The 24,303-nt window shown below is 44.3% G+C and overlaps 1 protein-coding gene across 2 annotated transcripts in view; it reads left to right on the top strand.

Annotated features, from left to right (window-relative positions):
- ZNF652 (zinc finger protein 652) overlaps positions 1-24,303 on the top strand; it is a 56,667-nt gene that overhangs the window by 24,092 nt on the left and 8,272 nt on the right. For both annotated transcript variants that reach the window (XM_047845671.1, XM_047845672.1), the window contains 4 exons: positions 15,450-16,608; positions 19,068-19,215; positions 19,594-19,709; positions 20,072-20,216. In XM_047845671.1, coding sequence (XP_047701627.1) covers positions 15,706-16,608; positions 19,068-19,215; positions 19,594-19,709; positions 20,072-20,216 — 1,312 coding nt within the window. In that variant the 5' untranslated portion in view covers positions 15,450-15,705. The remainder of the gene's footprint in view (positions 1-15,449; positions 16,609-19,067; positions 19,216-19,593; positions 19,710-20,071; positions 20,217-24,303) is intronic.

The following is a 24,303-nucleotide window of genomic DNA, read 5'->3' as shown; positions in this document are numbered from 1 at the left end:
TTTTAACGTTCAAAACTCAAATGGAAATTACGGTAAAGCTGGACAGTCCGACCGAGAAATTATGATAGGCTCTTTTTTTATATTTGGTTGTTGAGACATTTTTTAAAAAGTACGATCTAAATGCAGACTCTGAGACACAGGATTTAAAAAGCAGTGCTCTGTGGGAACGTGGCTGGGGAACTGGGGGTGGAGAGAGGAGCGTACGACAGCCCTTCATGTTCAGACGGTTGGGAATGACGTGGCAGTGGGCGACCAGAGGAATTAGGCAAAAGAATGGAAACACATGATCAACACAGTGTGAGTGAGTGTGAGTGTTGGAAGGGAATCCCTTATTTTCATGGTTGAGGAAACTGAGGGCTGGAAAGGCAGAGTAGCCTGCCCAGCGGTACGGACGAGCCCGGCAGAGCCCTGCCTTAATTTCCCCGGTCTCACTGCACTCTGCTGTCCGAGCCCAGCTCTTAGCTTATGGCCCAGCCACTCATCCAGCAGTGTCCTTTTTATGTAAGCTGTCATAATTTTCAGGTAATGTTATTTTCTCAGACCACCTTTGGACTATTCGTGTCCAGGTAGCCTATTTCATTTTATTTATTTTTATGGAGATAATCGTTCGTCTACCATATATAACTCGCCGTGTAAACATGTACGGTCTCAGTGGTTTCCGGTATATTCACAAGGTTGTGCAGCCGTCACTAGTATCGGACTCCAGAACATTTGCGTCACCCGAAAAGAAACCTGGAACCCATGAGCAGTCCTCCCTGCTCCTCCCTACCCCAAGCTCCTGTCGGTCGCTGATTTACTTTCGGTCTCCCTGGATTTGCTTATTCTGACCACTTCATGTAAACGGAATCCTATGGTGATTCCCTTTTGTGTGTGGCTTCTTTCGCTTAGCATAACATTTTCAGGATTCATCCATGTTCCACTGTGTCTCTATTCCATTCCTTGCTTTGATAATATTCCACCGTGCGGATGTGCATTTTCTTCATGCATTCATCAGGTCACATATCTGTGGATGGTTTGCGCTTTGGGGCTACTGTGAGTAATGCTGTGAACATTTATGTGCAGGTTTTTATATGAACATTCATTTTCAGTTCTCTCGAGCATACACCTAAGAGTGAAATTGCCGGGTCATACGGTAACTCTTGTGTTCAACTTTTTGAGGAACTGTCAAACTGTTTTCCAAAGTGGCTGCTGCAGTTTGTATTCCCGTCAACAGCACATGAGGGTTCTTTTCACTCCACACCCTCACCAACCCTTGTGGCTGCTGGTGGGTTTTGGTTTGGTTTTTTGGTTTTTTTTTTAGTTTTGTTTGTTTGTTTGTTTTTGTTTGCTTTTTGCTTGTTTTTTAGGATTACAGATTTTATTCTAAATTTGCCACTTTGTAAATTTTTTGCATTTTCAAAATTTATACAGTGCTACACATAAATATTATGTTGTATTCTGTTACTATATTTAACACAAAAACATCATAGTTTTTGACTTTAGTCCTTTTGACAGGTGTGAGATGGGAGCTCATCGTAGTTTTGATTTGCCTTTTCCTGATGATGAGTATCTTTTCTTTCATGGGTCTGCTTAGCCCATTTCGTTTTTTGTTTTTTGTTTAGTTTATTTATTTATAACATTTTAGTCAGTTAACATACAGTGCAATATTGGTTTCAGGAGTAGAATTCAGGGGTTCATCACTTACATTCAAAACTCAGGGCTCATCACAACAGGTGCATCACCCATCTAGCCCATCCCCCGCCCACCTCCCTCCATCAACCCCTAGTTTGTTCTCTGTCATTAAGAGTCTCTTGTGGTTTGTTTCCCTTCTCTCCCCACCCCTTTCCATATGTTCATTTGTTTTGTTTCTTAAATTCCACGTATGAGTGAAATCCTATAGTATTTTTCTTTCTGATTGACTTATTTCACTTACCATAATACATTCTAGCTCCATCCACATCATTGCAAATGGTAAGGTTTCATTTTTCTTGATAGCTAATATTCCATTGTGTGTGTGTGGGGGGGTCTATGTGAGTGTGTGTGTGTGTGTGTGTGTGTATAATATATGTATATATCATATATATATACCACATTCTTTATCCATTCATCAGTCGATGGACATTTGAACTCTATCCATAGTTTGGTTATTGTTGATAATTAGCCCGTTTCATTTTTGAACCTTACTTTCCCTTCCCTATCTTTTGCATTTTTTTTCATCTTCATTACCTCATGTTCACTATGGAAAAATGTGTGCAACAAACTCTAAAATTACATAAATCTCTACTCTGTCACCTATAGTTTATAACTTCTTTGAGAAAGAGTTTCTCAACTGAGAAGGAGAAAGGAGCCAGCACTGAAAGCCCCCCATGTACTGGGAACTTTGCCTGTGTTACCAGATTATGTAGGTGTGGGCGCTCTTATTCTAGTCTTACGGGGGGATGCGGTGAGATTGAGTGACATCAGTTGCCTCGCCCAAAGTCACATACCTGGTTAGGTAGTATATCGGTGTTCATACAAGATCTTTTATTCTATACTTAATGATGTCACTCATCAGTGTTCTTTCGTTCAGCTGTTAATTCACTTCTGATCGTGGATACACTGTAGAGATTGAGAGAAAGGGTAGGAAGAGGAGAAAACATTAATTTATGAACCTCAGTACACATATGTTACAAAATCAGGAAAAGTAAAATCTGCTTATGATACGAGGTCTTTGCTTGGGGGTTTTGGACCTCTGAGGGTTCCATGGACGGGTTTCTGGAAACGGGCAAACTCCTTGAAATGGCATGTGAAATTTTGTGTGTTCATTTTTCTCGGGGAGAAGATCTTTAATTTTCCAAAGATTCTCAGAAGTGTAAAAATTGCTGTGCCAACTAGAGGAACATACAGACCTTATGGGAGGGAAAAAGCAGGCAGTAGAGAGCAGCTGTCTCTTCCCATTGGCCGTGTTTTGGGTATGTTAGGGTTGGGTTAAACCTTCCCATCTGTCGTCAGATATCTTTGTGTGAGACTGTTTATACCTGTTGGTTTAAGACTATTTCGGTTCAGCTTTTTTTCCAAGTGTTAACTTTTTGAAGTGCGAACAGTTAATGAGAAAACAGTAAGAGTCATTTGTCTTTTGGTAAATTCCAGCATTTCCTTGTTTACACGTCTGGAATATCTGCGATTTTTATTTCTGTGAAATATAGGAATGTAATGAGGGCCTTTCTCCATCATTTTCATTTTCTGAGTGAGTGTTTCACTCAAGTTCACAATGGTCTAGTCAGTTGACATACGTGTAGGCCTCTCATAATGGCTTACATTACAGGCGGCCACAGTGAGAACAAGAAAGATTTATAAGACCTTTTAAGTCTCTGAACTTTATATTGATCCGTGTACCGGGGCAACTGCGTGATTCAGTCAGTTAAGCGTCCAACTGTTGATTTTGGCTCAGGTAATCATCTCACAGTTCATGAGATTGAACCCCGTGTAGGGCTCTCGGATGACAGCACAGAACCCGCCTAGGATTCTCTCCCCCTCTCTCTCTGCACCACCCCCTCAAAAATGAGAGAAATAAACTTTTAAAAAAATGATCAGGTCCTCACACAGCCATTTTGAAAATGGACCAGTGCATTAAGTAGCTTCATTCCATAAAGCAATTTGGGTCAAGGCTAGCCTGAGACTTTCCAAGATTCTGTATCTCGTGGGTACGTTCTTGGTTGTTTTTAAGGGCACAGAGTTTTACTTGAGTATTCCTGCAGCCGGGACTTTGTCGGGTTTTAACGGAAGAGATAGCAGGAATACAAAACCCGTTACTCTTCTTTTTGAAAGAGCTCCTTCGTGGGGCACCTGGGTGGCTCAGTCGGTTAAGCGTCCGACTTCAGCTCAGGTCATGATCTCGTGGTTTGTGGGTTTGAGTCCTGCGTCGGGCTCTGTGCTGACAGCTCAGAGCCTGGAGCCTGTTTCAGATTCTGTCTCTCCCTCTCTCTGCCCCCCCCCCACCCCCCACTCACACTCTGTCTCTCTCTCCTTCAAAAATAAATAAACTTAAAAAATTTTTTTTAAACAGAGCTCTTTTGTTTAAATTATATTCTCCTGTCTGTAGATGATGTTTGGGAGTTGAATAATGGAAAGATGTTTTTTTTTTTTTTTTTTTAATTTTTTTTTTCAACGTTTATTTATTTTTGGGACAGAGAGAGACAGAGCATGAACGGGGGAGGGGCAGAGAGAGAGGGAGACACAGAATCAGAAACAGGCTCCAGGCTCTGAGCATCAGCCCAGAGCCCGACGCGGGGCTCGAACTCACGGACCGCGAGATCGTGACCTGGCTGAAGTCAGACGCCTAACCGACTGCGCCACCCAGGCGCCCCGAGATGTTTTGAATATAACTGTGATCATCCAGGCCCTGCAGCGTAGCCTGCTTAGTATTTGATTTCTCCTTTGGCCCTCAGGGGTTATTGGTAAAAGTTAAGGTTGCCTAAGCCACTGTGATGAGTAATGCACGTTAGTTTTTATTGTCTTGAATGGAAATGTGGAGACTGTGGATGTTTCGAAGGTAATTAGGGAGTCCCTTAGGAGGAGTACTTCCTCTTTGTCCTCTTTTTCCTAGCTTCTCTTGTGTGTTATTGAGGAAACACAGTGGCAGTCTCATTTAAATGTAGGTGTAAAAAACTTCAGTGAAGTTTTATTTTTTGCAAAAGCTTTGTCTAAAACTAAAGGTGACAAGCATTTCTCAATTCCATTTCTTACGGACAACGGATTAGATGGACTGCTTAAAAAAGAATTGACATATGAAATCTTATTAGGTGAGATTACATTAAAATTTGTAGGGACACCTGGGCGGCGCAGTTAAGCGTCCGACCCTTGGTTTCAGCTCAGGTCATAGTCTCACGGGTTCGTGAGTTCAAACCTCCACCTCAGGCTCTGCTCTGACAGTGGGGAGCCTGCTTGGGATTCGCTGTCTCTCTCTCTCTCTCTCTCTCTCTCTCTCTCTCTCTCTCTCTCTCTCTCTCCATGTCTCTCTCTGCCCTTTCTCTGTTCGCTCTCACGTGTTCTCTCTCAAAATAAATAAACAGTAAAAAAAATTTTTAATTAGTTGTATGTTTCACCTATATGAAATACAGGCATCTGAGAACACTTTATAATATTGATCTAAAATATGGCCCAGTAATCTATGTCATTTGAGGTTTTGCTTATTGTAAAGCTGAATTTTACATGTTGTATCGGTAGCTTTTCTAGTGTGTCCCAGGTTTGTTCTGTGCCTACCCTTGGAAATGAAGGACATTTACAACGTGCTACTGATCTTGTGACTCAGAGCGTTTTTTACTGTCAGTTTTGTATCTGTAACTCCCACTTTACACACCCAAGTTTAAAGTCTACAGATTTCTTAAGGTTTCATCTGCTGAAAACTTAACAGTATTGTTGCGAGAAAACGAACTGAACCACATTAAATTTTTACCTTGTCAGATTGGTCCCTGTGGAACACCCAGTGCAGGCGAGGCGTGCTGAGACCTGAGATGTGTCCCTGGGAAGTGACCCAACACTCGGGGCCTCGTGCAGGGAGGTGGGCATTCACTAGCGAAGGTTCAAACTTGGACCCTTGAACAACATTTTATTTCTTTTACTTTGTCTCATTAGAGACTTTTTTGTTGTTGTTCAAGGCCTAAATACATCTTTTGGAATAATTGTCATAGCGCAACGAGAGGCCGTTGGTGAATGGGACTAGGAGTTAGAACACCAGAATTCCAGCCCTTGTTCCATCACGTATCCAGCAACCATAATGGGAAAGTTGTCAAACTGAGGCTCAGCTGTGAAATAGGAACTTGCAGTCCAAGCCACTGCAGGGCAACGCTGCTTAACTAAGACAAACAAAACCCTATGTGGTTTCATTCCTGTCTTTTTCATGTGAGTTTCTTGCCTGTAACTTTGCCTACTTCCCTTCTCCATCTCTCTGACTTCTGCTTGTCCTTCAGAACCAGCTCCAGCTTTATCTCATCTCTGAAACTTCCCCTAACAGGTGACCCCCCCCCCCTTTACACCAGTCAGTCACCTCCTTTTCCTGCACTGCCTCTGTACATTATAGGTATAGGTGAGTGTGTTTATTCAGGAAACACTTACAATAGGGCTTACTGTGGCTAAGTCCTCTCGTAAGCGTTTATATTTTATTAACTCATTTAATCCCAGTAACATACCATGAGGTACACACAATAATTGTCTTCATTCTGCAGATGCAAAAACTGAGGCATAGAGAGGTTAAGTAATTTGACCAAAGCCACTTAGCTCTGGAATGTGTCAGAGCCAGATTTCTAATGCCTCGGAGTTCGTGCTCTTAACCACTGGGCTGTGCTGTCTTTTGCAATTGTCCTTATCACGCCGTACTGCGGTGACTGGTTTTCACGTCCGTCTCCCTGGTTAGACCTTTGCACACCTTGATGGCTCCAACTCCTGCAGCGCCTAACACGTAGTAGGCACTTAATAAATGTGTAACAAATGTATGATAAATATGCTATGTGCACATTGTAAAACATCGTATAAATGCAAATTATCACCACTACCGTATGCATTTTGTAAATCAGGGAGTAGACCTTACCGAGCTTTCCAGGTTTGCAGCTTGTTCTTGGTTCCCACTTTACAGGTCGACAGACTGAGGTACACAGACTGATCAAGTTTTAGACAGTACCAAAACTTGGGTTAAAAATGAACTGTGGTTATTGGTCCCATCATTAACCCTGTTGGGTCACACATTCTTTGCCATAATAGTATAGCTTGTTTTATATAAAAGAACAAGATGAGAGAGGTCTAAATGACTCTTACCGCGCTTGTTAAAATTACTTAGCAATTTAGGTTCTGAAGTAGTCAGACTTTGAGTGTCCACCATAGGTATCTTGAAAGTTGTCTTACTCTTAGAGATTATTTTTAAGAAAAAAACAAGGACAGGAGCACCTGGCTGGCTCAGTCAGTTAAGAGTCTGACTCTTGATCTCGGCTCAGGTCACGATCTCACGGTTTGTGAGATCGAGCCTCACGTCAGGCTCTGTGCTGACAGTGTGGAGCCAGCTTGGGATTGCCTCTCTCCCTCTCTGTCTCTGCCCACCCCCCCTTCTCTCTTTCAAAAAGTAAATAAACATTAAAAAGAAAGAAAAAGACAAGGACTTGGTGAGATTTCTTTCATTGCAGACGAGTAGAACCTACTATAGTAAGAAAAAAAAATCAGCTTTTAGTGTGGACATGAATTTTAAACTCTACTTAATTACCAGGTAGAGAGATTAAATAATTATTTCATAAGGAACACATTCTTGTAAAACAGTATTTTGAATTGCAATTCAGATATTTAAATTTTTATTTTTGTCAATACTGATAATTAGTATAAGGCGGTTTTTGCTTTTATTTTATCCTAATTCCAGGTATTATCTTTCCTACTTTTATTTTTTTCTACTTCAACTTTTTAACTTTTTTTTTTTAAACTTACTCTATCTTGCTTAACTGTGTATTTGTTTTGTTATATGTAATATATAATAGAATATGCATATATATACCTGCCATTCAGACTTTTCCGAAATATATTATCCTTCACAGACTTTTCCAATTTCTCCAACTTGGAGAAATTTTTCTCTCTTCTAAACTTTCAGATTTCTGCTTTTTTTTTTTTTAAACTCCAGTGTATATAGTAGTTGTTAAATAATTACTTGACTGTCCAGAGACTTTGAGATTAGTTGTTACTTGGCAAATGCATCACTAACATACTTTCCTAATAAGAAAGAAGTGAATGGCCTTCTGCAAAAGCCACAGAGCTTTGAATAAAGTATCAGACAGTTATTGTCACAGACCCAGTTGTCATCCTGTCCCTTCTTCCTGGTGGACCTTATTTATCTCCTTATTTATTTCGTTATTTATTTATTTATTTGGAAGGATTTTGCCAATACACATTTCTCTTTCCCTCCTTGTTCCTATCCATTTCTTGGTTGTTGTGGTCTTGGCCTTCTCCTCAATCGCTGTAGGTTCTGGAAACCTCCGTCCAGCGGGACCACGGTTGGGCACCAGGTAGTTTGGCCTTGGAAACAGGCTGGAGGAAGCGGTTCCGCAAGAGGAGTCAGGACGGGTGGCAGAGTGATACGCTTTACAAAGTTGCCCTTTCAACTTGCAGCGACTCGCCCCAAGTACACGAGGAGGATGTATAGTTGCATATTTTAATAGGAAAAAAAAAAAACCTGTTGGGTTTGTCAAAAATTAACTATTAAAACTTTTCAGGGGACAAAGTGGTTTTTCTTTTAAAACTAAATGTAAATAAACACTCTCAAAGACTACGTAAGTTTGTTTTGTAATCCACTTGGGGGGAACATGGCACTGAGAAGCGTGCATTCTGGAAGTTGTACTTTGCTGTTTATAACATGCTATCGCGTTCTCTAGTTTTTCTTTTAAAATTGTGTTTTCTTCGCAGTGGCTGGTCAAGCTCATAGAGTGCCAGGACCGCTTGCTTCTCAGTTTGTTTACCCCTTAGCATACGTACCACATTTTTTCCTAAGTTGTGTACGTTAATTATGGCAGGACACGAAGGAATGACCTGCTTTAATTTGGAATCTAAGAAGCAGTAGAAAACGATGTCTAAGAACTTGTGTTGTTGTAACACCAAGGAGAGATGAATTTAAACGGCTTTAAATATCAATGAGAGTTATTTCTTCGTTGCCGTTTCTGTCTGCTTTCAGGTTCTTAGAGCTCCGTGTATTCACCTCGAGACCCTTCTAAAAAACGAAGCTAAGATGATTTGTAATAAGTAAGTTAGAACTGAGGATACACAGTAGGAGTTGGATAACGAAACATGGAATGTTCCGTTTCCCTCGTGTGCTTCCGGTCTTGCAAAGGTTACTCAGTTGTGCTCTCAGGAGATAGTTTAAGTCTTCTGGAAAGAGAATAAAGGAAGATTATTACCAAAATTGAGTGAAGGGTAAAGGTGCCAAAATCAAATGAAGCAAGTAAAATGCGGGCAGAGAGCCCGTGTGTGTTTCAAAGCGAACAGTTAGACTGCATCTTCCGTTGCGACCGTGTGGTTTGCTGATGTTTCTGTGAGTGTCCCTGATTGTAATAGTGGTGAGATGCCCCTCTCAGGTTCATGTGGGAAGGCGTTTATGCGTGTGTCATTTAAAATAGAATAAAGCCCTCTAACTCTAATTTTTTTTTTAAAGAAAGAATAGTCTCATTTTCTAACCTACTAAGTAAAGAACTCCCCTGTGTATTAAGCCCTTTGTCTTTCGGATTTAACTTTTCACTTAGTAATTCTACTGTCTGTGCTGTCTAGCTGAGGACCGAGATAGCTGATCCGTGTAATATGTATAAGCGTACATATAAAGAACCACATTAGCTAGGTTATGCTGCCATAACAGATCACTGCCCACCCTTGGCTGAAACCAGTGAAGGACTTCGCTCTCGCTGCGTGGCCATGGTAAATGAGCAGGGAAGCTCCTCTCACATCACTCAGGGATGCAGATTGATGGAGCAACCGTCTGGTCACCATGCCTGAGAGGGAAAAGCGGTCTGGAGGGCCTCTTCTTGGCAATGAACTACAGTAGCTCAGAAGTGACGCACAGGTCTTATTTCACACGATGCCCACAACTAGTCAGGTAGTCCCCGCATGGCTATGGTAGGGGCAGGAATTCAGCCCTGCCAGGGAGCCAGCTGCAAATACTTCATAAACAGCACCATGCTTTTGCTCATCAGATACTGTCTGGTTTCTCTCATTGGCCAAATACACTCACTTCCTCTGCAAGGTAGGGAACCCCAAGGTCTAGCCAGTCATGGTGATGCGGTTTTGAAGTGGTGGGGTGGGGAGGTCCGGGGCCAATGGCCAAGAAAGAATTCTTGGTGCAGAAAAGGTGATTGACTTGTTAAAGTGCGGGGAGAGGACCCGCGGGCAGAAAGAGCTGCACTGGGTTGTGAGGAGTGGATTATATACTACGGAGTTGGGGGTGGGGGGGTGGCTAAGGAAGAACGGACATTTCCAAAAGGACTTTTATTGGCCAAAGAGGACTCATAAGATACTGGAGGCCTTGCTATTGTTGAGCTAAAGTTCTTTTTCCCTCCAGCAAAGCACTAACATTAAGACAGTAGGGGGTTCCTAGAGGACTATTATTCTCTGTATTTGCCTCAAGTATTTGTCAATGGGCTGCAGGTTGTAAAGAATTTTAATTTTATCTACATTTTCTTCTTGCCCTTGTGCCCCGCATCACTGTGGAGGGGAGTGCCACACTTTAGGGCTCCAGGAGATTGAGCCTGTGCGTTTCTGGAGGCTAGGCTATTGATAAGATTGCCTTTTCCTTGTAATTTGCTGAGACATTTGTAAACTGACGGAGACTCATGTCCTGCATGACTGTGATCTCTATCAGTTAACCATTTGTTTTTCCCTTTCCTTTGTTCTGGGGCAGCCAGGAGTGCCTGAGGAATGTCACACGTATCCCATGGGGAGAAGGGGGGGGAGCACTTGGGGAGGGAGGGCTGCAGGGTGTTAGCTTGTGCTTTGTCCTGAGCTTGCCTTTGGCCCCCTCATCAAGGGCATCAAGCTTCAAGTCCAGGACCTCAGAGTGACTCAAGGGTATGACGATTGGTGGTCTCTTTGTGAGGAGATGACGCACAGTAGTCTCTACATTGGATCTAGATGTTGCCTTTCTTGATCTAGAGACTTGTGTGAAAGAAACTGACAGATGGTCACTGCCCCGACATACAAAGTGCAGCCATGACTATCTACTGGGCTCCCATTTGAAAGGGGGCAAGAATAGAACTGTAGCAGTCAGTGCACTATAGCAAATTCTAAAATCTCGGGGCAGTCATTGAGAGGGCCTCCTCAGGGTGGGAGAATGTTCTTGAATAGACTCTGATTGGCTCCTTAGGAGTAACTCGAAGGTCTGTTTTCTTCTTGCTCCCTCGCTTCATCCTCTTTTTTTTTAATTGTTAATTTTATTTTTTTACATTTTGTTTATCTTTGAGAGAGAGGGAGAAGGAGACACAGAATCCAAAGCGGGTTCCAGGCTCTGAGCTGTTAGCACAGAGCCTGACGCAGGGCTCGAACCCACAAACCTGAGATCATGACCTGAGCTGAAGTCGGATGCTTAATCGACTGGGCCACCCAGGCGCCCCTTCTTTTCCTGTAATCTTCTTAATTGTATGTAGAATGGACTCATGAAGAAGATGCCCCCTTAGGGGAATGATCAGCTTTCTTGGCCTGCCTCCTCCCATAGACGCTTGAGGACCCAGAGAGCATTTTAAGTCTTGAACAGTCATGGTCTCTTTTAATCCAGTCTGGAGGTTCTTTTGGCCATATAACTCTTAAAAACTTAATTGGCTTTTTTTAAAAAGTTTACTTCCAGTCAGCCCTGTGGGCCTTAGCCACATCCACAGTTCTTTTCTAATCCTACTTAAATTTGCTACAGAGATCTGTCTTATTGGTCCCATACTTCTTCCTGGACTTAATTTTGAGGATAGGTATTTCTGCTGTAATGCCATATATGTCTTCCTGGATTTTTTTTTTTTTTCAACGTTTATTTATTTTTGGGACAGAGAGAGACAGAGCATGAATGGGGGAGGGGCAGAGAGAGAGGGAGACACAGAATCGGAAACAGGCTCCAGGCTCCGAGCCATCAGCCCAGAGCCCGACGCGGGGCTCGAACTCACGGACCGCGAGATCGTGACCTGGCTGAAGTCGGACGCTTAACCGACTGCGCCACCCAGGCGCCCCTATGTCTTCCTGGATTTTGCAGAATCATACATTAAAATGAATGAGCCTTCTCTGTCTCTCTCTGTCTCAAAAATAAATAAACATTAAAAAAAAATTTTTTTAAATATATATAAAAAAAAATGAATGAGGCTTATGGGAAAAATCAGTTTGGGGCAGACCACTCAAAATCTGTGAAACACTGTAACCGGTGTACCAATAAAAACAATAATTAAAGTAAATGTATTATAATATATTAAATGATATGTTCTAAATGTAAATATACTAAATCGCCATAGGCATGTGCACCCAGCATCAGTCAGTCGAACCTCTACAAGACTTAATCCCCTGGGTAGTGGTTTCTTCCCCGGAGACTGGGGTCTTGAAGACATTCGCTTACGGTAGAGACCAGTTTCATTACAATTAAAATTTTGATGTATGAGATGGGTAGGCTTTGGCGATCCAAAACAATTTTGTAACCCGGGAGGGGAACACATGCCTCAACTTGACGAGACATAAAGTGGAAAGTGTGGTGGTTCATGAAGCAGCTGAACCAGCCGCTCCTAGCATTCAAGGAAGGCATGGAAGTCGGATGCTCAGCTTTTTTCTTAAGGTCTTCGTAGGTTGCTAAGGCTCTCTCTTTAATTGTGAGAAAGCTTTCTCTTGATCGCTTGAAACATGAACTCGCAGGGGAACATCTCATAGAAACCAACAGAAGAACTTGGGTGTTACACTGACATCATTTCCCCCATTTACTAATAGCATTTCAACTGATTCACATTAGAGAACTAGGCTTTGTAGCTACGTACGCTAAGAGACTGCTTTCCTCATTAGTCTCTCTCTCTTTTTTTTTTTTTTTTTGCTGGGCCCCGCCTTAATCCAGTGGGAGGTTTTATCAGTAAGTAGTTCTTGATCCCGCCTCAGGACTGAATTCTAATCAGCGTCTGTAGCTCGAAGACTTTCCCTGTTTTTATTAAGCATCTGCTTCTTCTAACCTACAAACCGCTGACTTTCTGGACTCCTTTAATCCCGACTGCAAACCGATCAATGCTTTTCTGCGTTCGTCCTTTTCATGTCATGATTTGTCACGGACAGCCGATAGTAAGCAGCACTCTCTCTGGACAGTCCCATTCTCCTGGTGGAGCGGTGAGTGCTCTCTCTTCGGAGACACATAGGTGATAAGCCTCACCAGTAATTTCACCACTGCATAATAAGAGTTGCTGTCCTTGTCGCCTCCCATAACCTCCCTTGTCCCCTTTCACCCGCTCCTAAGCCTTTGCCCTATGTGTTCGTTTTTGTGGATAAGGCAGTACCAGCTAGGCCAGGCCAGATGATGCGTGCAATAGTACTAAACAACACAAGATCTCAGAGGTCTTAAAAACCCACCCTGAGTAAAATTAAATAAAAAATAAAAGTAAAATCCCCTGCGCCGCGCCTATCCTGTAGATCATTCTAGTCACTCGGGGTCTCAGGTTGATACCAGTGATGGCAGTTGTCATCTTGAAGGTTGGTGGTCCCTGAGGCAGAGAGAAAAGGAGTGTGTGGGGGGGGGGGGGGGCGGGGAGGATGTCTCATTGGTCAGAAAATGCCCTGTCCTGCATGTCACCTGTCCTCGCGATGTGCGGTCCGGAAGTAGTCACGGTACCGCACCCACCGACAGGGGAGGGGTGGGGTTAGAACACGTGGTCCGGCCACACGCCTCCAAGGTTGAGGACCCACAGGTCTTTGCAAAGAACACCTTAACGATGACCGCAGAGGATTTCCCCGCAATTACTGTTCTTTGTCTTCCCGGTTTTTGTTTAATTCTTAGCGTTTGCTGGTTAACTGAATTTTACTGTCTCTCCTCCCTTGCTAAATTTGAGATAATTAGCGTGAGTAAGTTTAACGTGATTTGTAGTAGTTTACATTATTTCCCTGGGTCAGAAGTTTTGGCACATGCAAAATAAAGCTAAGTAGAATTAAAAGCTACTGGGATCTTCCTGCTTACCTTATGAGGTATGAAATTTTGAAATGGGCAAAAGGTACGCGGTTTATAGGGACAACTGAGTTGAAATTATTTTGGAGCGTCATTTGTCCATGAGCCGTGGGGTCAGGCAGGCCTGGGTCAAACACTGCTTCTCGAATGTAATGGGTATGTGGTCTCAGATTACTTAGCCTCTCACAGGCATAACTTCCTCATTTATAACTATAAAAACGTACAAATATATCTGTTCAGATGTCAAGTAAAACATAGTGGTGTTTATCGCCAGGCGTTTCTGAAATTCCACTGAAATGAAAGTAAAATCACTTTTTTTAAAAGAATACATCCATAAGGTCAAAGAAGACGGAAGATAGTCACAGAGGAATGACAGTAGTAGTTATGAGCCACATATTATAATAACGTAAGAACAAATACTGATTTAACAAAAAGCTGTGATCCAACTCTTATTGGGAAGATGGAGGGAAGGTTGGGAACAATAAGGTAAGAAAACTATAGTGAGAGGCAAATAGTAATGTCTCAAACTGAAAAAAATCAAGAAATAGAAATCCAGTCATATTTACAAATACGGAAGCACATCCTGGGGGGAGGGGCTAATAAAGTAGTCGAATGGTTTCGTCTGTGGGGGATGGGTTTCAGATAGGACAGAGTAGGCAGAGGGCTGCTCTTTCCATTATAAACCTTGCCGTGTATTTGACTGGGGCAGCTGTGCGTGCTTGTCCTTTTTTAGTGATTTGATTTAAAAATATATATCTGTAAATTGAAAACGAGTTTCAAAACCAGCCCCAAAGTCTTGTGGTGGCTTTCAAATAGAAATAATACCGAGCACCTTTACCTGCCGGCTCACAGAGGAGGCGTTCAGCAAAGGCTAGTTTCCTTCCTTGTGTCGACTGGACGGGGTATGTGTTTGCAGTAATATTCATGATTCAGAGATTAGGTGGTTGACTAAACAGCAATGTGAGGTATGTCACAAAGCAAATTATGTGCCCTTCTCATTTTTTTTTTTTTTAATGGACGGTTTTATTTTTCTTGGAACCCTATCAACCTGATGGTTACTGTTTCTTAGAATTTAGACCTCCGTGCAACTGACACGTGAAAAATTACCCAGCTCTTGAGCGCATCTAGTCCGTTCACCTAGAGGAGACTTAAAAATACGTAGCAACTTGGAAATTGCTCCAGCAAACCTGAATCCAGTAATGTCTGTGCCCAGATTATACTGTATTGAAGGCCGAGGACGTTTTCTGTCTCTTCTGGAGTTACGTCGCTTAGCCGTTCTATCCTCCTAGCTCACTGCCAGCTTTGTCCTTTGAGCCCTCGCCGTGGTGGGTGGTGGTGACCGAGGCTGTAAAGAAAGCCAGCCGGCATAAAGCTCTTGTGTGTTTCGCGTATGACACGTATTATATACCAAGACTAAACGCCCTGTGGACAGAGACCGTATACTCTGCCGTACCGTTATGTGCCGTGGCACCTAGCATAATGAACGCCATGCAAGCGTAGACACCCAGTTCGTCGTCCAACGTATACCCAACACCTACTAAGCACCTGGCCCTGTGCGAAGCTCTAAAAATATCTCCGTGTACTGGACAGATGATGCCTCCCGCTGTCGTGGACTTTACACTCCGACAAAATACGTGTCACATTTAGTAAACCAGTAGCCCAGTAAAATAATGGCCCACGCGGAACCACTTAAGCAGGGTAAAGAATTGTATATATAAAGAGTCTAATCCTTTTCAGCTGTGTTTGTGGTATGATGTAAGCTCATGCTGTAAGAAGGAAATAGTGGTATCTGACCTTTTTTCCTCTTTGCTTTTCTTTGTAGATAAGATGCGCCAAGTCACTTGCAGCTGTCTGCAGAAGAAAAATCCCTAGTGCTCTGCTCTTGCCATAATACCAAACCTTTCGACTTCTGCTTTGGTGCTGCAACACTGGAAGAATTGCACACAGGTCCCAGGAATACCCTTTTTCCATTTGAGTGGTTCTTTGTGGATGGAAAATTATTGGAGGCTTAACAGCTACCCTGTTTGAGAGCTCTCTCTCTCTAGTCTGAACTGCGTAATAAACCGGGCCACGCACCCATGAGCCACACAGCCAGTTCTGGTCAGGAGCTGGCTGAAAACTGTGCTGCGCGTGTAGCAGGAATGGCACAAGAAGAGAGCCGTCGTGGTCAAGCGCCATCTACCTTTTATCACGGTGCCAACCAAGAACTTGACCTGTCCACCAAAGTGTACAAAAGGGAAACAGGAAGTCCTTATTCTGTGTTAGTGGACACCAAGATGAGCAAACCACATCTCCACGAAACAGAGGAACAGCCGTATTTCAGGGAGACAAGGGCAGTGTCTGACGTGCATGCTGTCAAAGAAGACCGGGAGAATTCTGATGACACAGACGAGGAGGAGGAGGAGGAAGTCTCTTACAAAAGGGAGCAGATCATAGTGGAGGTAAACCTTAATAATCAAACATTAAATGTGTCTAAAGGGGAAAAGGGTGTCTCTTCTCAGTCCAAAGAGACTCCTGTTCTGAAGACAAGCAGTGAGGAGGAAGAGGAAGAGAGCGAGGAGGAGGCCACCGATGACAGCAATGACTACGGAGAGAACGGAAGGCAGAAGAAGAAGGAGAAGACGGTGGAGAAGGCCAGCGTCACACAAAGGAGAACCAGGAGGGCCGGCTCCGTGGCCGCAGCTACCGCTTCCCCGACTCCCAGGACTACCAGAGGGCGTAGGAAGAGTGTAGAGCCACCTAAGCGGAAGAAGCGGGCCGCGAAGGAGCCCAAAGCCCCAGTCCAGAAAGCTAAGTGCGAGGAGAAAGAGACTCTGACCTGTGAGAAGTGCCCCAGGGTGTTTAATACTCGCTGGTACCTGGAGAAGCACATGAACGTTACTCATAGGCGCATGCAGATCTGTGATAAGTGTGGCAAGAAGTTTGTCCTGGAAAGTGAGCTGTCCCTTCACCAGCAAACAGACTGTGAAAAAAATATTCAGGTAGGTTCCATCACCGAGAGGGCAAACCTTTCAGGATACAACCTGGCTGTTCAGACTCGCCTGGTATCTGCCCAAGAGAATAAATACAGTAGAGGCTGAAGGGACAGTTGTCACCGATTTCTCTTTTTAAAAGCTCCTTCCTGCTTTGGTCTTTTCAAAACCCAGGCTTAACATTTTCTTTCAAAAGCATTGCATTTAACTGACGCTGGACTAGTGGGAAGCCAGGTACGTGGAAGGGGGATCTGTTGTAGGTGATTGCCCAGGAGGTAGAGTCAACACCGACTTGGCACTGAGATTCGCTGTCGTAAGACATACGTAATGTGTCATTCGTTCTGGCATCTTCTCTGTCAAGGTGGGAGACACTGAGTCAAGGTCAGGAATAGAGAGAGGTCCCCTTCTGGGTTTGAAAGGATGCCAGATTCTAGTGCAGCTGATGGGGACAAAAACCGTAATGACTCAGACCGGTGAAAATGGAAGATCTCCAGGAGTGAGTTTGCTTTTACCAGTGGAGAGATGACAACATTAAATTTATCAAGAGGCTGAGCCCATGGGAATATGCAGACTTTAAACAGAGGCTGAGCTGGTTGAAAGTGTTGCCCGCCTGGCGGTAGGGTTACATAATGCTCCCGTACGGTGTCATTAAGGTAACAGAGTGTGGTATTCAAACCAGGCTGGTGTCCTGAAAGGACGGTATTGTGACAGGTTAAGAGGTATGCTAATTATGTTATGTTGAGCCGTATTGGTTTGTACACGTGAATGCATATTGATGAATGTTCATAAAAGGTAAGTCTGTTAACGTCTCCGCCAGATATGTAAAATACAAGTGCTGTGCTGCATTCAAGCTAAACTTCTTTTGAAAAGTGAAATTGTTCGGTTTGGGTTTGTTTCTTGGAGCGTGCTTGATCTGGAGCCCTCCTTCGTCTTCACTTTCCCGCTTGCTTTTGATCAACAATTGAGATCATTGCTTCACGCTAAACAGGTTTTTTAAAACATAAGTTACATTTGCTAGACATTCACTGCTTTTGATTCGTCGGCTGTGACGTCACCTGTTTCGCGCTTACGCTTGGTAATGAAAGAAGGCTGAGCGGTGGCGCCCCTGCCCTCCCGTAGCTACCGTTGCCGTTGCCCTTGCTCGGTTGTCAACTGGTTCAGACCAAAGGGAGCGCGACGCGATGCTGCACCCTAGGGGTCGGACTTCGGCTCTGTGATGACCCTTGCTGAAAGGTGTATCTTGATGTTTATGCAGTTGTGGTTTTTTTGTTGCTACTCAAATTTTCTCTACGAAGTTACAGAAAGAAAGCATTTAGTACATCCTCCTTCTGTGACTTTCCTCGCTGTTGCTGACCATAAGGCATTTAAACTTGTGTTCGGGTTTTCTGGAATCCGCCGGAAGAGTGCTGTTCACATTCCTGAAGGACACTGCTTCGTTCATATGTGTAGATCCTAATAATCCTGGCGACCCAGGAAGAAGTAAAAATCGAAACCCTGCCCTGCATAATGGCTTTGGGGGGTGGGGGGGGGGGTCTGCCCTTTTCTCAAGCAGGTCCAAGCACAGGCTTATTTTTTACACTCCGAGTTCTTGTTTCCCGAAGTGATCGTGATGCTCAAGATCTTTATTTACAGTGAATAACTACTTGTTCCCTTAAATATCCCAGAGTCTGGTGGTTACCTAGAACATTCTAGGATTGTGTTGCTTTAACCAGAAATATTTTATTTTGATACGCTTTATGCCTGATATTCTAGACTATCCATGATTCGTAATACGAGGAACTGAGCACTGTTGGCGCGTGTGTTTCCTATAGATGCGTGTACGAGAGATCTGGAGCTGGCCCTAAGGGGGAAGGAGGTTTAGGAGTTACAGAAAATTCTGCCAGAGGGAAATGTTTAGTAGAGTAAATGAGATAATGGGAAGATACAATAAAATCTCAATAGATTGTGTGAATGGAGGCTCCAAATGCATTCTTTAAGGTACAGAAACATTGTTACGCTTCCACAGATCTATAACCTTTAATGTGTGTTTTATCTTGCTTTTATCTGTGCTGCTTTAAAATGAGTTTGTAATCTCTGGGAAGCACCTGTTACCTGCATGCTGACTTACGTGTAGGAGACAGATGCTCTTCGTAATTCATTTATTTTTAAAAACTTGGTTCTTCTCGTTGGTACTGTACTAATTTGCTAAAAGCAGTCGAGTCTTCTGTATGAGTGGAACTTCCCATTTCTTTCCGTCTTCCTTTTTGCCATTGTTTTTGTACTCCCGACGCGTGTCTAAAAGATGCGTCTTGGAGAATAGAACATACAGAGGTTGGTGTTGGCGTCTGGACTCCTCGGAGGACTGGCTTCGGTTTGGACTCGGGCCCTGTGCCCCGAGTCTAAGGCACGGCCGTTTCGCGGGCCGGTAGGCAGCTATGGCTTTCTGCAGGCCCCCGTAAATAAAGATTATTTCTATTTATCCTGCTCAGTGTGTTTCCTGTAACAAGTCCTTCAAGAAACTCTGGTCCCTTCATGAACACATCAAGATCGTCCATGGGTATGCAGAAAAGAAGTTTTCCTGTGAAATTTGCGAGAAGAAATTCTACACCATGGCTCATGTGCGGAAACACATGGTTGGTAAGTTCTTCCTGCTGCTCTTCTCGCCACCCCCGTCATTTTCCCTCGTTCTTTGGTGTGTTTGACGCGTCGGATTGGGCAGGATCTGAGGAACGGCCTTGCCGTAATCGTAATCGGTTCTGACTCGCTGAAACTAAACGCGCCGTGTCCGTTCTGAGTAGTCGCGGCGCAGCATGCGCGGGGTAGGTCGCCTTCCGCACCCGGGCTTCTTTCCAGCGTCGTGGCCTCTTCCTCTCTTGAGAACGTTGCTGCGAAGGCCTCACTCATTAAAGCGTGGAAGGTTAAGATGGCACGATTACCTCGCAGTAGGAGCGGGGTCTGGGCCACTTTGAGCGGCTTGGCGGGCCCGTCGTGAGTCCGGCGCCTTCTGTGTTCCAGCACACACGAAAGACATGCCGTTTACATGCGAAACCTGTGGAAAGTCGTTCAAACGCAGCATGTCCCTCAAGGTGCACTCCTTGCAGCATTCTGGAGAGAAGCCCTTCAGATGCGAGGTAAGGGCTGTGCTGGGCCCCGGCCCTGGGGCGGGGCGGGGGGGGGCTGGGGAGGGGGGGGGCGCGGTGAGGGAGGGGAGCGGGGGGGCCGCGGGCGCCAGGTGCCGCTTCTAACACCCCGGTAGCTCTCCCAGACTAGGGCAGCCCCGGGACTGACACAGAGCGAGTTGTTTCTCTTTCCTCAGTCATCCCGACAAGTCGGGTGTGCTTCGGGGATCATTCTGCAGAAGCCCTCCCTCTTGCTAATAACCGAGCTGCAGACATATAGCAGCGCCGCAGAGGGAGCCTCAGCGACCTCGTGGGCTGGGCCCCAGCGAGGCCAGCGAGCGCGGCTCTCACGCGTCTCCCCGTGTCCGCTGCAGAACTGTGACGAGAGGTTCCAGTACAAGTACCAGCTGCGCTCGCACATGAGCATCCACATCGGGCACAAGCAGTTCATGTGCCAGTGGTGCGGCAAGGACTTCAACATGAAGCAGTACTTTGACGAGCACATGAAAACACACACTGGTAAGAGTTCCCGGGGACCGGTTGGTCACCACCTGGGCGTCCGTGCACGTAAAACCCGAGAGCACACATTCGCGTTCTGAGTGCAGATCCTCCTTGAGATAAGCCCGGCACGTGGAAACACAGACGTGTCGTCCTGGGAGACCGGGCTCTCCTTAACTCCGTTCGTTTAAAAAGGGAGTGTCTGCCAGTGCCTTTTACCCGCGGGTCCCTCCGAGACATCGGACGCTCAGGGCACAGGATTCCTGAAATTGTACGCCACTTATTTTGTGTACGTGCGTTTGTGCTTTTTTAAGGAAAGGGTTCCGGACCCTTAAAACACGAAGGCCGCCGACTGCTTTAGATCGAATACTCTCTCAGCTCGCTTAAAGTCTGATTGGATTGGATTTCCCGAAACTGACCGCTTTTCAGGAACCTCTCCCGTCAAATGAGATTAAGTCTTACTTTAACCATTCCGTGTTTCTAGGGGTGTATGCTTCCTAGCACGGATGTGAATCTTGTAAGCCCTTGACCACCCAGCCCGCAGGGACGCACGGCATCAGTGTATCTCAGCCTTGACCGGGTATTCTGGGGTTAGCAAGTCTTTGCACCGATCGAACAGTGTGAACCACTTTCCGGGTTTCTAAATAGAATCTAGTCACAGGTTTCTCCGTTCTGTTAGTACAAAGTGACAGAGCTAGAAAGAACCACGGGATTAACTTGCTTAGCGCCCTGCTCGTTTGGCTCGGCCAGTGGTGAGGAAACTGTCCTGGCCGGATCACTGTAGTGCGCATTTTTCTGTCAAAGTCCGGAGAAGAACGCCTGCCTGGCTTCTTTCCCATTCAGAGCGGCGCACCCTGTGATTTTAAGGATTAGTCTAGATGAAGAGTCACGAGAGGATTTTCATTAAATAAGTTACACCCCAAAGAGTAACTTTGAAGCCCAAGCGAATGGGTGGCAGGATATATCAGAGTAGTTAACAGATTCTCCTCTTCTAATTTGGTGGCTCTCAGATAGGCTCCTGGTTGTAACCGAGTCACTTTTAGGATTCAGTTTTTTGTTGGAAAGCAGGAAACTGTGGAACTACGTGGAAAATAAGCTCTTGGGAAGGCAGAAGCTGTGTCACGTTCACACACGATGCCTGGGACATAGCGGGGGCCCCATAAATGTCCCACGATTGGAAGGAACCTGGAGCCACCAGTGCCCTCTGCCTCGCGCCCCTGCTCTTCTCTGCGTGTCTTCTGGGCCCCTCTGTCCCGGTTCCGGACTCGCTCCTCCTTCTGCGGTTCTTCCTCTTTCTTCCTTCCCCTCCGTCCTTCCTTCTCTAGGCCCTTAAATGTCCACAACACGAAACAGAGTGTGTATTTTGTGATTAACTTATTTGTTGAATAAAATTTTATGTTGAATGTTCTTTGACCAAATAGGCAAGTTCAACATTTCCTGTTTCTTCTAAAAAAAAAAAAAAAAAAAAAAAAGAAGCCACCTAAATTCACTTAAATTTTTATCCCTCTCATTAAAAGAGTAGTACATACTTCTTAAAGTGTATTAGAAAATGTGAAAGTTGAAAACAAAACAAAAATGATCATCGCTGAAAGACCATGACTGTTAACATTTTGGCATACGTTTAAAAAAATTCTTTACTTTCTTAACACACGTATAGATAGATCCTGTGCATAAGTATTTATGTGTTCGTGTGTATAGTCATAAAACAAAAGTTGGGTCTTTATTGTAACCTACTTTGCCTTTTTACTGTGTTATGTCATTACCAGTCATATCGTTTTAATGGTTGTATAATATTCCTGCTGGTAAATTTGCTGTAATAATAGCCATCATTTGCTATGCACGTATACGTCAGGCACTGTCTAAAGTGCTTCACATACGTTACCTCCGACAATAAATATAACTTTTAACAATAGTCCCATAAAGTAAAAGATGTTGTTTTCTATTTTTTTTAGCCAGTTCCCTATTGGACATTTAGATGATTTCTGTTTCCAACTTTTCTACTCTTCTAAATAATACGGTGATAAACAACTTTGTGGTTAACACATCCATGACTAGTCACTTAGGGTAAATTCCCGGAAATGGGATTATCAGGGCAAAGAGACGTGCACGGTCTTAAGACGTGGTATGTGTTGGAAAATAGCCATCCACATACACTCTCACTGGCTGCGCCTGAAAACACCCATTTCCCCAACGCTTTGCAACGCTACATAAAATCATCACTGATTTGATAGGTGGAAAATGGTTTCTTATTGTAATAATTTGCGTGTAATTAATTGCTAGGTAAGAGTGGACATTTTTTCATGCACTTGTTGAGAACCAGTTTATTTTCTTTCCTGAATTGCTTGTGCCTCTTCTGTATTCACCTTTCCATTGCAGAGCTTGACTTTTTTTTTTTAATTGTTTATAATAGCTCTTTATATATATTTACATATACTGGACCTCGTTTAACACTAATATTAAAATACTCTTCCCTGGTTTGTCATCTGCCTTTTAATGTTGTTCGTGATACCCGAGCTGGGAGGGTAGCTGGTTGGTGGGGTGGGACAAACCTGGCTGTGCCATTCACTCCCGTGGGGCCTTCCATGAATTATGCAACCTTAGTGGGTCTCTGCTTCCTTGGTATTAAGTAAGGATGACAGGAGTACCTGGAAAATACAAGGAGAAGGGTTAGCACTCAAGAAGAAAAGGGGTAGCTCTTTTAAGGCTGGGCAAAACCACATTTAGAGTGTGTTTTATTGGGGATTAAGGCCATTGCAGGAACGGACATTGCTTGGGCTGTTCCTTTGCAGTTAAAGAGACTTGAGGCGGATCTTATCTAGGGAAGCTGGCCAGCCCTCAGGCAGGGTTTCCTAGGGTGGTGTGGACATGGGGTGAGTTCAACATGGAATAATTGCTGATTCTCCTCGTACCAGGCGCAGCACTAAGTGCCTGGCGACACAGGGATGAGTTGAGACCCGGTTTGTGCCCTCAAGGAACTTCCAGTCCAGGGACAGTGATGATGATTGTGGTGTAGTAGTAATAGTCGTGATAACAATATAATAGTAATAATAACAGTCCTAATGCGCCACTAAAATGCGTGGAGTGTCTGCTACGTGCTGGAGACTGTTCTAAGCTCTTTCCTTATATTTCCAACTTATCTCAGTAACCTACTATTGTTACCTTCAGTTTTCAGATGAGGAAACTGAGGCTCGGAGATCACATAACTTGTCCCAGGCACTCTGACTCCAGAGCCACATATTTAACGGTTCTGATATAATGTAACGTAGCAAGTGATAAAATGGGGGGGGGGGGGGTGTGTGCAGGGCCTCATGAGGGCAGACAGCACCATCCCAGAGTCTGGTTCTCAGCTTCCAGAATGTGCCCGTGTACTCCAGCAGATCAGGATCAGAGGAACTGATAGGTGCTAAATAGTGTTAATGATCTATAAGCAAAACCTCTGATTTATTAATTCACAGTGAAAAGGCTGAGCGGCAGGTGGCTCGGAGCTCTCATTTCTTTGGTCGTCATGTTCTTTGCCTAAATAAAAATCTATATCGGAAGCTAAGTTATCAGAAGATTGGTAGGGATGGGGAATTACAGGAGAGGAAGGTAATTGAAAGATCTTAATAGTGAGTACCATATGTCATTGAACCTGATTGCAGCCATCCCTCGTAAGACAGACTTCATTTGCACACTGCTAAGAAAATGTTGCCAAGTAAAAATGCCACACCGTTGATTGTCGGGTGTGTGTCCGTTTCTGAGATGCTGACATGCCAGGGCACGCATGTCTTAATGTCTTAAAGTAACACATAGTTGTTTATAAACATCAGTCAAGAACCAAGCAGGGGCGCCTGGGGGGCTCAGTCGGTTAAGCGTCCGACTTCGGCTCAGGTCATGATCTCACGGTCTGTGAGTTCGAGCCCCACGTCGGGCTCTGTGCTGACAGCTCGGAGCCTGGAGCCTGCTTCGGATTCTGTGTCTCATTCTCTCTCTGCCCCTCCCCCACTTGTGCTCTGCCTCTCAAAAATAAATAAATGTACAAAAAAATTTAAAAAAAGAACCAACCGAATTGTGGGGGGCACATGGGTGGCTCACTCAGTTAAGTATCCAGCTCTTGATCTCAGTTCAG

The sequence above is a fragment of the Prionailurus viverrinus genome, unplaced genomic scaffold, assembly GCF_022837055.1.
Source record: "Prionailurus viverrinus isolate Anna unplaced genomic scaffold, UM_Priviv_1.0 scaffold_35, whole genome shotgun sequence".
NCBI lineage: Eukaryota > Metazoa > Chordata > Mammalia > Carnivora > Felidae > Prionailurus > Prionailurus viverrinus.
This window is presented reverse-complemented; position numbering and strand designations above follow the sequence as displayed.